The following is a 15955-nucleotide window of genomic DNA, read 5'->3' as shown; positions in this document are numbered from 1 at the left end:
ATTTTCAAGGGCGGCGAAAGATTGATAATTGGAGGGCTAATATCTATATATTCGTGATGGGCTATATCTTTTCTAGTTACGGATTATACCCCATGTATGTATGAAGCTCCCCCACCCCACGATTATCACTCTTTCGCTGTCCTTGTACAAAGCAACCGACAATGTGAATTGTTCTTCATAGTTGGCAAACCATTCACTTGAGATTGTGTTATTGTCAATGACTTACTGTAGAACCCATTCTTCTAGATATCCGACTCGTTTTATACACTGTTCGATTTTTATGTGCGAGTCTGAGCCAAGGCACCTTCTTGAAAAGTGGCAGAACTGACCCTATGTGCGACTAAGATTTGCTTCTTTCTCGTTAATATATATGTAGTTGTAGAGATGATAGTCTAGGCTTTGTTTTATTAAATGTTCGATAGGATTGTTTTTAAATTTATTTTTAACTTATTTTCAATCGGTTATGATCTTCGCACTTAGCTGGACAATTTAGCAATCGTCTCAGGACCTGAAAAATCAGGTGACTCATTGCCTCCTTTTTCAGGTCCTGAGACGATTGCTTAAATTGTCCAGCTATGCGAAGATCATATCTCATTTAATTTCAAACACCGCACTGCATAAAAACATTCTTATTTTCAATCGATAATCTTGCTTTATGCCTCCATTCAAGATGGCGTCCATTTGGTTATAAATCATTGGCTACTGTCTTGCCAATCGTTCGACGTCGTGCGTCGACCGTGCACAATATGACCAATAGCGTGCTTGAGGAAAGTCAGTCCAATTTATGACGTCACTCGTTGGACATGAGGATATCACGCAGTCGTACAAGCCAATCAAAGGTTGTGAATTCTTTTAAATAGACAATATTTAATAGCTCTCTTATACTGATATCGAGGCATGTGAAATGACGAGAATATCGAAAATCATCCGACTCTTTTTCTGCAAATCATAAACGAGATAAAAGAACACTGTGATATACCTTGTAGCTGCGCAGCTACGTCTTCTCTAAATCGTTCATTTTATCTTGTAGCGTTCTTGTAGCGTAATCAGTGGCGTGATTTTCAATTATACTGAAACATTTTATCTATCTACGACACATCAAAGTTATATATTTAAAAGAATTCCCAGCCTTTGATTGGTACCACGCCTGTGTGATGTCGTCATGTCCAACGAGTGACGTCATAACGTGAGATACCATCTTCTTCATGGAAAGATTTTAAACATCCGAAAAATTTTATCTACTTATGTTAGTAGATATCTTACTGTGACCATGAGATACAAAGAAACGCTTCAGACATGTTTTTGAACTGATATTTTGCCCTAAGCATGTACTGAAGGGTCAAAATACCAATAAAACTGTAAAAACTATTTACGTATAGCCAACTATAAGAAAACTGTTTTTTCCTTCAGATTTTCTTCCTTCAAATTTTTTTCATTCAAATTTTCCTTCAAATTTTCTTCCTTCAAATTTTTTTTCCTTCAAACTGCAAATTTTCCTTCATTACAAAAATTTTTCCGTGTAGTTTTTTCGAAATAGCTCGACGCTAAAAGCGAGGTTATAACCTATCCCTTATAAACAAACACTTTATTTTGATGTACTTTGGTCTCGAAAATGAGAGCTTACTATCCAGCGTTGACTTATATAATATATGACTCTGAAGATGACTACCGCTAAGGTTGTCAAAACGTCAGTCAACAACAACAAAAGCAGTCCTTCTCAGGACTATACTAACCTGGACGATCTACATCTACAAACATGTAACGATACTTCCGGGTTCAAACTATTTACTTAATTACTTTATAAAAAGGTTTGTAAAAATAGTATTATTATGTGTATACTTGAAGCAAAAGCTTCAATCTATTGACGTTATCCTTTCAGTGATTTGAATTCGAGGTACAAGGCTTAACAAGCGTAGGGTAAAGAAAGGGAATATGGGTAATCTTCCATCCCTACGATTTTTAAAGAGGTAATTTTAAAGAGGTAATTTACATTTTGAAAATTCCTTCGATAAAAATAAAATAACGATCATTTTACAAAAGCATTTAGCTGAAAACTTAAAAGGAAAATCAGAAATATTCTTCGTTTGTTCGCAGCACAAAATCTCGCGCTTGATTTGTCACGACAAAATCTACATTTGTTTGGTTTAAGTACAAGTGATCAGCAAGATAGTTAAGAAATGGCAATGCATTCCGATCAACGAGTGACATAAGAATTTTGAAATCTCGTTTAGTGTTGTGCAGCAGATGTTTTCTGCACGAAAAGGTCAGAGGTGCTTTCGAGAAACTGAATTTAACTTTGAAACATGGCAAGTAAGTGCATGGTAAAACTGACTAATTACTTTTGAAGGGTTTAGGGATGGATTATATACTTTGATTAATTGTGAGCATATCAGCGTTACAGGAAGCCGGTGGGTTGAAGTGCATACCTGTATTCATGTACTAGATTATCGATAAGCACATTAAATACATTGCATGCGACCTAGAAAATGTACTCCACAAAACAGACATGCGCTCTTTGCTCATTCTAAATACTTTCGATTTCATTTTTACTTTTATTGGCTTTCAACACTAACGTTTTTGAAATGCATTCCTTTTTATTGTTTCTTAACACATGACAAACAAGTATGTTCTACAGTACACAATTTAAATACGATAAAGTTTTTAAACGATGTAAATGTACCTGTAAATGATTTTTCAATGCGCTTGATATGCTAAATAGGAATATCTTCGCTTGTATTTTGTAAACCTTGCTCAACGTGTACTTTTTATGTCTTTTTAATCGAAATGTGCGTATAGCAAAATGTTTTGTTTTCGCTCCTAATTTTATACATAGCTGTGTTATGTTTAGGTTTTTCTGGTGGCAAGCTGTTTTCAACGAGTTGAAATTTGTTATTTTTGCAGATGAAATGTTTTGCGATACAGTAATTGCGAGAGTAATACGACTAATTCTGAATCCAGGTGTCAGACTATGTGTCCTTAGTTATTGTTCATTTAGCGTCATACAAAACGACAGCCGACAATGATGAAAGTCTAATTTTCTGCTGATGTTATGAAGCATAGATGCTAGTAAGAAGACCTGATTGAAAAGTCAGGATCAATATCTTTGGCTTTCAGTCTCTTGTTTGAGTTTTTAAGTTATATGTCATTCGTTTATAGGTCGTAGCACGTCCAGTTCGTACAAAAAACAGCAAAATCAACAGTCTCAAACAGAAATCGAACGACGTAATACATTTTTTTTTCATGAACATGCATAATGGAAATGCATGTCATCGTACATTGATGGTGTCAAGAAAAAAAAATGAGGGTGCAGTGAACGAATGTCAAAAACTGTTTCCCAAATCTAAATTTTCATTTTCATTTGTTGGTTATGGTAATCACAGAGATGGTGAAGACAGAATTGCTGTTTTGGATTTCACAGAGTCGATATCAAGTTTGGAACATTCGTCACAAAACTGTTTGGAAACATATCCGCGAATCATGTTTCATATGGCCGACCGTCCTTGCCATGGAAACCGTTTTCATAATCCAAACGTGGGCGACAAGTATCCTGACGGTGATCCGCGAGGCCTTAAAATAGAAGACTTGCTGTTGAAGTTGCGGGAGATGAATATTTTGTACTGGTTTCCTAAATTTGGCAATGCCACTGATAAAATGATAAAAGTTTTTAATAGTATCAAGGGTGTCAACGAAATCATTCTGAAATCCAGCAATGACCTTGTTTAGCTTCAATGAATACTTCTATGTCGTACTTGGAAAAGGACACCCGTCTCTTTCCATTCAATTGGAGACGAGGTACAAAATAGATGAAAAAACACCTAATTGGATGGAAATTTTTGCGCAGAAAGTTATTGTGTCGAAGGCCAAAATTCCTGATAATTTGAACAAATTGAAACCAAAGTATGTTGTTTACGAGGAGTCTGAACGGAGAATAAAGATTGCGCCCAATCCTTTCGCGGAGGGAACTTTACGCATTGCTTTTTATTGTCAACTTAGAACAGATAAAGGAGTTTGTTCGTTGGTCCTGAAGCAATTCAAGCACTTAAGTAAAAGGCAAAAGGTGAGCTGTGTTGAGGAAATGGAAACTCAACGTGTTGCAATAACTTTGGCGAGAAAATTCAATGACATCAAACCGAAGGGAGTAAGAGATGTTGTTCACTTTGCTGACGTGTCTGTTGTTACAGTCAACGATGATGAGAATTAGATTCGTTACTTGATGGAAACTAACATTTCTGCGAATAATACCAAATTCAACAACAACCTAGGTTTTGTTGTAGTGACGATGCATACACTGCTACGCTGAATGCATTTAGTCACTGGACTTACCTAGCTTCTGGCAGGTACGGTATGATTTTGATAAGTTTTACCTTTGTTTTACCTTTACTGAATTCAATTTCAAACAATAAACTCATAGAACAGACGAAACTTTGTTGACAATATTGCATCTTATCTACGTAAATCTATTTTATCCGTGTGTCGTTTGCTACGCATTAACGTCATCGATGACGCTGCTGCGTCTATCATGTTACACGGCGAATTAATCCTTCTCTATCATTCATTGTAGATATATGATGGTTGTAGATCTTCAAGGCGTGAAAGATGAAAACTTTGGCAATCCTCGATACATTTTAACGGATCCCGCGATTCATTGTCATGACACACGAGAGTTGGTAGGACAAACCTAATGGAAATCGACGGAGTCCATTAGGTTTGTCCTACCAACTCTCGTGTGTCATGACAATGAATCGCGGGATCCGTTAAAATGTATCGAGGATTGCCAAAGTTAAACATTTTCCTTTATTGGAATAATTTTAGGAGTGCAGCTTCAAGAGTATCCCTTTTGTGTTGGTCCGAAGAAATGCTGAGGGTTACGTCTGGAACAGTATCCTTCGTGAAAACGTTGACAAACTCTATTTGAGTCTCGATTTGTCCTCGGTAGATACGGAGGCTTTGTTATGGAATGAAAAAGTGCAGGAGCTAGTGTATACAGAGAAAACGATTAGTGAAGAAGAAATGGAATAAGAAGAGGACCGAAGGTAGAAAACAGAGGAAACAGAAGTTCAGAAAGGCACGTCATATGATTAAAGTAGGAGTGGAAAAGCCTAAATAATAGGCATATTATGGCTAAAAATATGAGTTTAGTAAAGATGACGTTAGCAGTGTCTTGAAGTGAACGATGATATACATGTGAAGTGCTTAGGAGAAGGATGGGTTGAGTTTTTAACTAAATTGTTTAACAGAATAACCCGAAAACATAGAGGAATTAAAAACATCCGCTAAATATGGTGCAATAATATCGGATGTATCTTTTAGTAATTTGGCCGACATTTTGTCATGGCAGGCTTCATTAGCAAATTTCCATTTGTTAAAAACATCAAAACTGTCTCTAAGTCGTTATAGTGGCATCAAATTTAATATGTTCCTTAATCGGAGGAATGTACACAACAAACTGTTTGTTACTTTGTCTAAGATTGTTCGGAAGGTTTTCGCCAATCTCAGTAAAATAAGTATTTAAGGCTTCAGCAACATCTTTTTTTCGTCACTGTTTTGTTAATGCATTTAAAAGACGAAATTATCGTTGTCTTGGAGACGAAATACTCGTTGTCTTGGATAAAAACATTTAATTGTGACTGAAGAATATATAGCTATTTCAGGTTCGAATTTTTGTGCACATGATTGGCTACGTGAAATTCCACATTGTCTTGTGAAATTGAACCTTTAGTATGTGTCAGATAATTGCAAAAGAAAGAAAAAGTGCATTCAAACGTGTAGCGGAGTTGAAATCAAAGCGAAAGTGGATATAAGTGATTGAATTTTTTTGAAAGGCTCTTTGAAAAAACATACAAATAGGGAAAATGGAAGGTAAGTGGCAGAGGTGGCTAAGTAGACTTTCTATCTTAGAAGCGTTGCATAGTAAACATAAAACCATTGATAAATTACTATCGACGCAGTAGGTCGGTTAAGATATAACTACAAATGATTTCCTCTCTCAATTATGAATTAACAAATACGAAGAATATAATAAGGCTCTATTATATATGCTTAGCACGACAAAAAACATTTGCTTTGCTTTATGTAAGTATTTTATTTATTTCTTTATTTATCTTACATACTTTTCTTTCACTTTCACTTTCAAGTTTCACTTTTAGCGTTTTCATTTTTGACAGCCTTATTTATAGTATTACATATAGCTATGTATTTAGTACATTATGCTTAGTTTTGACACGATAACCGTAGCTGATAAAGTTTCATATGTAGTTTATATGGATTGTTTTATTCGACACTCAGACATTTTATGGGGTTGAGTGAGTATGTATTTAATTTAAATATCTTAGCTTGCTTTGTGTGAATGCAAGCTGTTATTTTTAAATCTTATGAAAGATATAATTTCTCAGTTTGTTCGAAGAGCAAATAGCGTAGTGACATAAATTATGGTTTTCATATCAGCTTTGGCGTTTCACAAGTTTCACTTTTTTCCAGCACATTCCTTATTGTGCATTCCGACTTCTAAATAATTTATGCAGTAGTGGATTGTTCGAAGAAGGATATTTGTATACTTTGTATAGTGACGTTGGAAATAAGTATGCGCAAACGATCTCTTTCAGAATCAGAAATCTTAAAATTTCTGTGAATGTTTTAAGGAAGGATTAATCGTTAAACTTTGCGAATAACCGAAATGTTTCCAAAGTACAAATTGCGAAACATGAATTTATCAAGTGCATGTTAACGTGTGAAGCAATTTCACGCATTCATGCTCTTAAATTGCAAGACCGAATAATGTTAAGAAATGTTGCATATGGTGAAAATTTTCTTAAGAATGTGTAAATGAAGACAGGGGTTAAAATTGCACTATCAAGGCAATACTCTTTGATATTTCCATCAAAAACCTTTTGCAGGTATCACATCAGAACGGTCAATTCTTTAAAGCATAGGTTTTTAGAAAAATGAACCGATGAATAGCGAAGTGGAACAATGCTTTGTATAGATCTGGTTCTCGAATATCTTTAACTTACTTCTTACCCTCAAAATCTTGTCAGCACAAACAATTTCAATTTGTAACAAACTTTACTCTAAACTAGTGCATAGTCGCTACTCCGCCATTTACGCGTCTTGTTCCATGCTGGTTCACTACATGGCTGGGATCAGATGAAGTCAAAGTTCCTGAAAGAAATACGAATCCTTTTTTAATCGTTATAGCAATTTCAGCAATTACAGTGATTCGCACAAATTGGATGTATCACTTCTTTGGAGTATATTTTTACTGCATTTTCAATGTCAAAATCAAAATTGACTTTCGATTTCCGTTTTACCTTTCTCGAAATTTCACCGCCCGGTTTTGCACTCAAAATTTCCAACTTTTTGCTCCTTTTTTGCAATGATAAACTCATGTGCCTTGCTCGTCATTTACTTTTAGGTAAGAGGTCAAACACTTTCAGTTCGTACGGTAGAGTCAACAGCATGGATACAACTGACGTAAGTGCAGACATGGGCAGAAAAATTGGCGATATCGCAAAAACATTTAAAGAGTTAAAGCTTAAGAGAGCTAATCAATCGGCTGCCTTAGAAATGAAAGCAGTGGACAAATTAGAACCGAGACGCCTAAAAAGAGAACAAGAAATAGATCGCCAGCTTGAAGTAACTCAAAAAGCACAGTCAATGAATTTGTGTTTTCTTGTTGATTGCACAGGAAGCATGTCATCGTACATCAAAGGTGTTAAAGAAAAGATTCAGGAAGCGGTGAACAAATGTAAAAACATGTTCCCTGGTTTTGAGTTTTCTGTTGCATTCGTTGGTTATCGTGATCACGGCGATGGTGATGATAGAATTGTGTTTTTGGACTTTAGAGAGTCAATATCAGAGTTTGAAACGTTCGTGAAAGCTATCGTTGCTAAGGGGGGTGGTGGTGATAGGGCAGAAGATGTTTTTGGGGGCATTGAACAGGTTACCAAACTATCTTGGAGCAAACACACACGAATTATGTTGCATATAGCCGACGCTCCTTGCCATGGAAACCGTTTTCACACAATGAGCGTCCAGGATAATTATCCTGAGGGTGATCCACATGGCTTAAAAGTAGAAGATTTGCTATCTAAATTGCAGAAGATGAACATTCTGTATTGGTTTGCTAAAATTGGCGACATAACTAATGAAATGATAGAAGTTTTTCAAAGCCTCATGAGCATCGATGAAATCGATTTGTCTTCCGCCGATAATCTCGCTAAAACTGTAGTGGGCTCAATATCAGTGTCCGTTGAAATCATGGAAAAAAATGTTCCCAACCCATCCCTTCCAGTTGTCGAAGATAGAGAGTTCAAAATAGAAGAAAGAATTCCCAATTGGTTCTCAATTACTGCAAAAAAGGTTTTGGTATCGAAGTTCGAAATTCCCGACGATTCAAACAACTTGCAAAAAGAGTTGAAACGTAGCACAGACGTAGAAAGTAACATAAAGATTGCTCCTAATCCTTTCGCTCAAGGAAGGTCATGCATCGCTTTTTATGGTAAATATGAACAGGACTACGGCAAACCTTTGTTGGTCCTAAAGCAGTTTAAAGACTTAAGCAAGAGTCAAATAACGAGTTATGTAGAGAAGATGGAAATTCGTTGTGTTGCAGTAGCTTTAGCGAATAAATTCAATGCTATCAATCCAAAGTCAGTTGGCAAAGTTAAACTTAGCTTTGATCAATTATCTGTTGCTACGGTTACTGAATATGCAAGAAAGATTCATTATACGATGGAACGTTACATTCCTGGAAAATACGTTAAATTCAACAACAGTGCTGGTTTTGTCAATGAAAATGTGTACACAGCTACCCTGAGTGCATTTAGTCACTGGACGTATTGTGTTACGGATGGGTATGATAATGCTTTACTTCATTTTAACGTTGTTTCACAAGAGGAATTTGCACATAGAGAATGTCAATAAGATGAATTGTAGCTTTATGCACTGCATAAGATCATTAAACGGTGTGGCACTTACGTCATAAAATCACTAGTGAATATGCGGCGGCTATTGCCATGTTGTATTGCATGTTGAATTAAATTAAGGTATGACACGTTTATCTCATTTTTTATCGACAAGTCTTTCCTTTGCGATAGATATCTGATGGTTGTGGACCTTCAAGGCGTGAAAGACGATACGCAGTACGTCTTAACGGATCCCACAGTCCATTGCGACGACGTCATGAGGTTTGGTAAGAATAATCTTGGAAAGAAAGGAATGGATAAATTTTTCCGTACCCACTTTTGCAACTTCATTTGTGAAGCGATGAACCTCAAGTCACACGAACTTCAGCCATGATACAATTTACATCATCTCTTTTACAAGATTGGCAACATTTTCTATTCTTGACAATGGCAGTTACTTACGGTATATAAAGGGTATAAATTTTAGCCGGTAATTTTAAATTTGAAATACTACTTCTGTAGGCCATTGCTTGTGAATTTCAAAAGAATGAAATATAACCGATCAATGTGCTGTGGTAATTTATTTTGCCTATAGCTAAATCTTCCCTTGGTTACACATAAAACCTTTAAAATAAGTGAACTACTATTGCAACGTTAAATCATATTTTGGTCTGAAAGTGGCCATGAACTTTGAGCTACATACTCTTCAGCTGGCATACAATTAAAAACATAATTTTTGCACAAGATATAGTATCTTCTAATCTTTACAATGACAGTTATTCATAGCACTTGTTAAATGTATAAAATTGAAAAGTGAAAACATCGCTTTGGCACGAGACACAATATTTAATAATCATCTTTACAATGACAGTTGCAAATAAAACCTATCAAATACACAAACTACTTGACTACTAGTGCATAGCTCTCTTGTAAGTACACTTTAATGCTTAAATATCAGTAAATTTGAAAATTCAGTATTTTCAGGGTCACGCGTGTTGGTTGCTGTAAACAGTATCAAGACAAACAAAATTTAATGTTTTATAAAAAGTGGCATCTACATTTCGTCTTTCGATCAAATATGATTTATATCTGAAGAGTTGAGGCGACAACTTCTAGAGAGCTAGAACAATAAGACTAGAAAATGACTAGATACAAGGGAATTTCGTATGCCTATGATGGTTCAGTATGATTTCCATTTCTTTTTGCAATGGAGAAAACGAAGACGTACACACATTCCCTTTTTCCTCCAAACAATCCAAAGAGAAACATACAGCGCATTATCCTACTTGGTTCACTTTACCTTCATTTACGACATTTGTCATAAAAATTGTCGAGACTTTGCGAGGATGAAGACATCGTTGTTATTTTGTTTGTGTGGCAAGCTCATTTTGCAAGAGGGAAATAGTTGGAAGGCAAATTAAGTGAAAGCGTCCAGGAAATAATGAATAAACCGTTAGCTCAGAGCACCTGTTTGCGCGAAAGGAAAGTGACAAAAAAGAAGGGAGAATACTTTATTTTTTTCCTTTTGTAGTATTTTGATACAAATTTATTGTTAGCGTTGCTAATATTTGAACGGATATTCGTTATCAAAGAAATGATCTTTGCACTTCACTAATGATGTTTCGTATATTTTTGCCTTCCTCATGTAAATTTCATTTTCAGAGGACTATTTTTTGAGCATTATTTATTTTTTACGCACTGCGTACCCATTTTTATCTATAATGAAAGGCAATGAATAATTTGGATAACAAGGTATGATGTGGGATCAATCTTGTCAAGCTGGAGCATTCATGGCCACATGGTCAGCCGAATGAACAATCAACGAATTCAATTTTAATTTCATTGTTTCTCTTGTTGTGCACCGCGATCAGTAAATCAAAGTTTTATTTTCCCTTGTGGCCTTTTCGGCCTTTCCATCGTCTTTGATAGAAGAAATGGGTGATGACGACAAGTCTTTAGATGATTTTTTCGCGAAGAAAGATAAAGGAAAGAAGGGAAAGTCGAAAGGCAAGGGAAAGTTTACGACATCTTCGGCAATGACCAAGCAAGTTGACAAGGCTCAAAAACCAGCAAATGAACAAGCAAAAGAACAGAGACCTACAGCGAATCAGCTTGCAAATATTCAGGTGAATTTGAAGTGGTCAATACTGATTTTTCGTACGAAAGTTTGTCTTTGTAATTCGCTTGTTCCAATAAAGCTAAACATGTGGCAATTATCATGAAAATTTAGCTTTTATCCCCTAATGTAACATAAAAAGCATTATCGCCCGAGGGATGTGTGAATAGGTCGTTACTTGTTTTTCAACTATCAAAAATGACATGAAAACGTTTCTTACGTCTATTAATGGTCTAAATATTCACGGTTTATTTCTGTTTTTATCTTTCTGTCAAGTCGAAATAAAACCAAGAATTTTGTATTTAAGAAATGATGTCATTGAATTATTAGTATGCTTTCATAAATTTGCTAATATTCATTGTGGACTTTCAGGAATTATGAATTGCTTACTGATAATTTAATCTGAAGCTATATAATTGTTATAAGACACAAATTCACATCAAAAAAAAAATTCTCCAACATAACATTGAAAGTAGCATTTCTTGTTTACACATTACCTGGCTGTACTTGAAATAATATTTTGTCAATAATGTTTTGAACATGAATTCTTGTTATGCATTTTGAGCTAATTTTTCTATGTTTTCTAACCATGTTTTCTAAAGAAGCACATGGATGGTAAATGTTTTGTTCTGAGCAGATTTACAAATGATATAATGATGTGATAAAGACACAGTCGAATATGTGACATCTTTCATTGAACTTTTGTTTTTACGTTGCTTTCAGTTTGAGAGGTTTTATTGCAACCTGTATTGCTCAAACAGCATAATTGCAAGAGTATTAACCTGATTAGCCCTTTTGAAGTCAGTGTTGTTGTGTAAATCATGATATTGTTTGATGCGGGCAATAATATTAAAGTGCTGGTTTCTTGAAATTTTTAGATGATAATCGATTGTCGGGAAGATTGTTTCAATATGATTAACAAATTTTTTGATGTTTTTACCAGAATGAAGATGAATGGGAAGACTTCAATGAACCAAAAGAAAAAGACTACTCAGGACTGAAAGTTCAGTCTTTCCAAACGATGTATGTAAAGTTTTTTACGTATATGTTGAATGAGCTGCATAACTCATATTGGAATGAATTTATAGAAATATGATCAGTTAATACTAGAAGCCATGATTATAATATCCAGTTTTGAACCAAGTATTTCTATGCTTTCTCCCAGAAATTTCTCATCATTTTTATTCAGCTAATTCAGTGTGCGAATTAGTTCAGAAAAAACGATGTGCAATTTTTTTGACAAAAGTGTTTCTTTATAGAAACAAATCCGTATGATTTACGACAGTGTTTTTTGTTAAAACTGCTGATTTTTGCACATCATTTGAAAAAGTGATGTGCAATTGTTTTCATTTTAGCTAAAACGATGTGCAAATTGCACATTGCACACTGTTAATTTGCACACTGAGCTAAACAAAAGCAACCCAACCCAACGTAATTATATACATAATTTTCATATTTAATAGTCAAATTGTGTACACAAACCATAAATTTTTCTTGTCTGAATTGTCTATATTTTTATTCGATATGATGCACTTGATGGTGCTCTTGGTGGACATCACTTCAACTCTTAGTTGAGGAATTTCAGACTTAATTTTTACTTGAAATTCGTATGCTTTTTAAATTATTATTTGTATTGAATAAGAATAGATGAATTGTATTGATTGATGCATTTATCGTATTCAGAAAAAAAAGTTTTCTATGCTTTTCTTAGGGAAAAGACGGATGAAAATGATGAAGAAAGAACAGAGAATTTTGATGAATGTGATGAAGGTATGAACAAGTAATATCTTATGCACAAAATATAGTTTTGAGCAGAAACAATCTGTTTCAAAACCATGAGCCTGACATAAACCTTTGCTTTTTTATTTCAAACAACAAAGTACAATGATGATGGACTACCCATTTCTGAGGAGCTAGGACAAGTGTGAATTAGGCTTTAAATCCACTGTGGATTCCACACTTGAGTGTAGAGTAACAAATCCAATTACTTTTCCTTAGTTCTTGATGAACTATAATAAAGAGACAAAAATTTTTAGTTTAGATAAGAAAACTAAATTGCTGAATAGCAGGAGAATGAGACGTGTGGAGAAAGCAGAAATGAGATCTAATCGTTTCTTTGAAAATTTTTTTGTTTTTCTGTTTGTCATCTTGTAAATGGGAGTATCTCATTGTTCAATTTGTAGTGCAAGATATCAAAAGAAGAGGTTTAAATGTATTTTTTAGACAATAGCGAGAGGAAAGATAAGTTGTCCAATGTCTGGCAAGTAGCTACCCCACCACCTCCATCAGGTTCGTATAATTGTTTTTCTTGTCAGTTCATAATCTTTTCCGACTGGTTGTATATGTTTAGGTTTAAGTTTTCTGCTTTTTAAATCAAAAATACAATCACGATACCTTGTGTTGCACTTGCTAAAGCTCTCTCTTATTCATAAGTTAAGCATTTAAGTGCACTAATTCATATGTAACCTGCCTAACTGCATGCACTGATCTTTTTTGCTGAGGTGGATTTTCTGGGGGAGGGGTGTACGCACCCCCTATAATTTTTCTAGCCCCCCCCCCAAGAAAAACACTAAAATGGTATTACGTACGTACTGTAGACGATTAATATAACAGTATTAGGGATTATGAAATTTTGCTGTAAGACTAAGTAAAGATAGAACGCATTTCAAAGGCAATTACACATTTTCTACTACCAACATTTACAATCGAGTATAACCATGCGCGTTTTTATTGAAGTATTCAAATTGAAATGAATTACTAATTGCGCATTCATGAACGAAAAACATATAAAATTACATTAAAAAAAAGTATATAAAATTGTTTTAAAAATGTCATAACACTTTCATCACGCAAGATTCAATCATCTGTAAGCCCAAAAATCTACAACAGCCCGAGGCTCGTGTAACTTTAGCTAGGATAACGATGCATTCCTCTTGGAAAATCTGCACCCCTCCGGTCGAATGAACATTCATCCGCACCTGCCTTCTCGGGGCTCGAGTTTCAAAACCTTTTGATACAAAACGCCATATTTTAAAAGCTCACTCTCACTCACGAAGCGAGGCATTAAAAATAACCTCAATTATTCGAAGACGTAATTTTCGCTCAACTCATTGCTTGATATGAAATGTTCAGTTTAGAGCAAATCTCGCCATCGATCTCGATGGACCACTGACTTTGTCATTTATTAGAAAGAGTGTGAGTTTTCTGTCGCATCCAGTCACTGCAAGTGTGGGCGAGCTTTTAGAATACGAGCGAAAGTTTAAGATCAAAACGAATGTCGTGCGTCGATAATTTCAGCTCCTGTCGAGGTGAAAGAAGAAGTGAAGAAGGAGATCACGAAAGGAGCGTACGTTCCTCCTTCAAGAAGGCAAGCCATGGCGAAAGAGGTACCTGCCAACGATCAGTCGTGGAAATACAGAAGCGGGAGAGAAAGGGACGCGCGTAGGCCTCCTGAAATCGGCAGCGAAATTGCGTTCCCTACGCTTCAAGCGTCTGCTACCTCCGGCATAAGGTAAGTGATAAAGTTACAGCAGATATTGTTTTTAAAATCTACCTCTTTGAGAAATATTACGATCAGGGTCCGGTTGAACGAAGCCTGCATAGCGTTATCCATTGGATAGTAACATTTTCAAAATTGTGAAAAAAATACATGGTTATATTGTCTTTACGATGATGAAACTTTGCCATTGTAGAACCAATATCGTATTTCATTGATTGTCCAGTTCAAATCGTTCATTGTTCCCTTTCCAGAGATTTTTGAAGCCTTCAAAAATATTGCTATGCAGTGAATAGCGCTATCCGGTCTTTGTGCAACCGACATTGAGGAATATTACGATCAGATGATTACAGAAAAAGCTCCATGGGTTGTATGACGTCACATGTTTATAAAGCAATAAAAATCTTTGAATTGCTTTAAGACAGTTAATTCATAAAATCTCGTTCTTTTCCCCACAGCGAAGCGTCATCTACGAACTTTCAAGACGTGAAACATGGAGGACGAGTGACGACGGAGCAATCCTTAAATCGTCGAACCGACATTGTTGTGGACAACAAATTTAGCGCCTTGAGCAAATAAAAAGCTGAAACATGAACATTTTTCTCTCGAAATTTCCATTGGTACGTTGCTATAAGTGATCGTGCCTCGTGTATTGGAATAAAACTGTGGAAATTTGGTGATTGTTGTTGGCAAAGGTATCATCATGCTCATTCAATGTCGCATTATTTTGAAACGGAAGAATATCGCCTGGGAACTGAAGAATGGTTTGTTCGCGCGCAAACTTTATTTTTAATTTACATCACCGCGTTTCGTGTTTCGTGAAAGTCAGTTTCCTCTTATAGACATTTTCTGAAATTTATAGTTTTAGCTAAACTTTTATATGTTACACCCATACACGCCGTGGTCTAGATGATAGCTGATTAATAAAGAGTGAAATGTACATCCTTATCATTTGTCGAAACAATTTGCTCGAAATCGTCCGCGAGCGTGTAAAAGATTTCGCATTGTCTCTCTATGGAGCCCTGTTAAGCAACGGTGAATCTTCGGTAATGCGTATCTCGTTTTAATTTCTCTTCTGAAAATCTAGGGAAGGTTGCTCGAAGGCCGAATGCGCTATCCACTGGATAGCCTTTTTTAACACTAAAAAGTTGTTTGAAGGGGGAAAATATACGATTCGAACTGTGAGCAATCACTGAATTAAAATATTTCTTCTAAGAGTACAAAATTTCTTCGTCGAGAGGAAAGAACAGAGAATTTTTTTACATGCATGAGAATTTTACTATCCAATGGAAAACACTATACAGGCTTCTGGCAACCAGCACCCATGCTTAAGCTCTATCAGCAACAGCGCTACTTTGGTAAGGTGCTCGAGAATTCGACTTTCAACAATCACATCTTTTGTTGGCCACAATTTCATAAAATATAAAATAATACATCATC

At 35.5% G+C, this 15955-nt stretch overlaps 3 protein-coding genes across 3 annotated transcripts; all 3 read left to right on the top strand.

Moving 5' to 3' along the window:
• The first annotated feature begins 3246 nt into the window (after positions 1-3246).
• LOC124438690 (alpha-protein kinase vwkA-like) lies at positions 3247-4201 on the top strand. Its single transcript, XM_046988888.1, has 2 exons — positions 3247-3620; positions 3724-4201. Exons 1-2 carry the CDS (start codon positions 3247-3249, stop codon positions 4199-4201), a joined length of 852 nt encoding a protein of 283 aa, XP_046844844.1.
• A 1499-nt stretch (positions 4202-5700) lies between these two features.
• LOC124435868 (alpha-protein kinase vwkA-like) lies at positions 5701-9803 on the top strand. The gene is made up of 3 exons (XM_046985812.1): positions 5701-5859; positions 7412-8852; positions 9096-9803. Exons 1-3 carry the CDS (start codon positions 5853-5855, stop codon positions 9295-9297), a joined length of 1650 nt encoding a protein of 549 aa, XP_046841768.1. The 5' UTR covers positions 5701-5852; the 3' UTR covers positions 9298-9803.
• An 879-nt stretch (positions 9804-10682) lies between these two features.
• On the top strand, positions 10683-15463 carry LOC124441805 (protein CDV3 homolog). Its single transcript, XM_046992276.1, has 6 exons — positions 10683-11029; positions 11963-12042; positions 12731-12789; positions 13243-13308; positions 14317-14530; positions 14974-15463. Exons 1-6 carry the CDS (start codon positions 10838-10840, stop codon positions 15092-15094), a joined length of 732 nt encoding a protein of 243 aa, XP_046848232.1. The 5' UTR covers positions 10683-10837; the 3' UTR covers positions 15095-15463.
• Positions 15464-15955: the final 492 nt, after the last annotated feature.

Source organism: Xenia sp. Carnegie-2017, unplaced genomic scaffold, assembly GCF_021976095.1.
Source record: "Xenia sp. Carnegie-2017 unplaced genomic scaffold, XeniaSp_v1 HiC_scaffold_1, whole genome shotgun sequence".
Lineage (NCBI taxonomy): Eukaryota > Metazoa > Cnidaria > Anthozoa > Malacalcyonacea > Xeniidae > Xenia > Xenia sp. Carnegie-2017.
The sequence above is the reverse complement of the archived record's forward strand: the minus strand, read 5'-3'. Positions and strand labels throughout refer to the sequence as shown.

What these genes read in the sequence shown, in the direction of transcription:
- LOC124435868 (XM_046985812.1), top strand. An exon ending in ACGTATTGTGTTACGGATGG is followed by an intron (nt 8,853 to 9,095) that starts GTATGATAATGC and finishes CCTTTGCGATAG; the next exon opens with ATATCTGATGGTTGTGGACC.
- LOC124438690 (XM_046988888.1), top strand. Translation starts at nt 3,247, where the DNA reads ATGCATAATGGAAATGCATGTCATCGTACATTGATGGTGTCAAGAAAA. An exon ending in GAGATGAATATTTTGTACTG is followed by an intron (nt 3,621 to 3,723) that starts GTTTCCTAAATT and finishes GACCTTGTTTAG; the next exon opens with CTTCAATGAATACTTCTATG.
- LOC124441805 (XM_046992276.1), top strand. Translation starts at nt 10,838, where the DNA reads ATGGGTGATGACGACAAGTCTTTAGATGATTTTTTCGCGAAGAAAGAT. An exon ending in GTTCAGTCTTTCCAAACGAT is followed by an intron (nt 12,043 to 12,730) that starts GTATGTAAAGTT and finishes TGCTTTTCTTAG; the next exon opens with GGAAAAGACGGATGAAAATG. An exon ending in TACCCCACCACCTCCATCAG is followed by an intron (nt 13,309 to 14,316) that starts GTTCGTATAATT and finishes CGATAATTTCAG; the next exon opens with CTCCTGTCGAGGTGAAAGAA.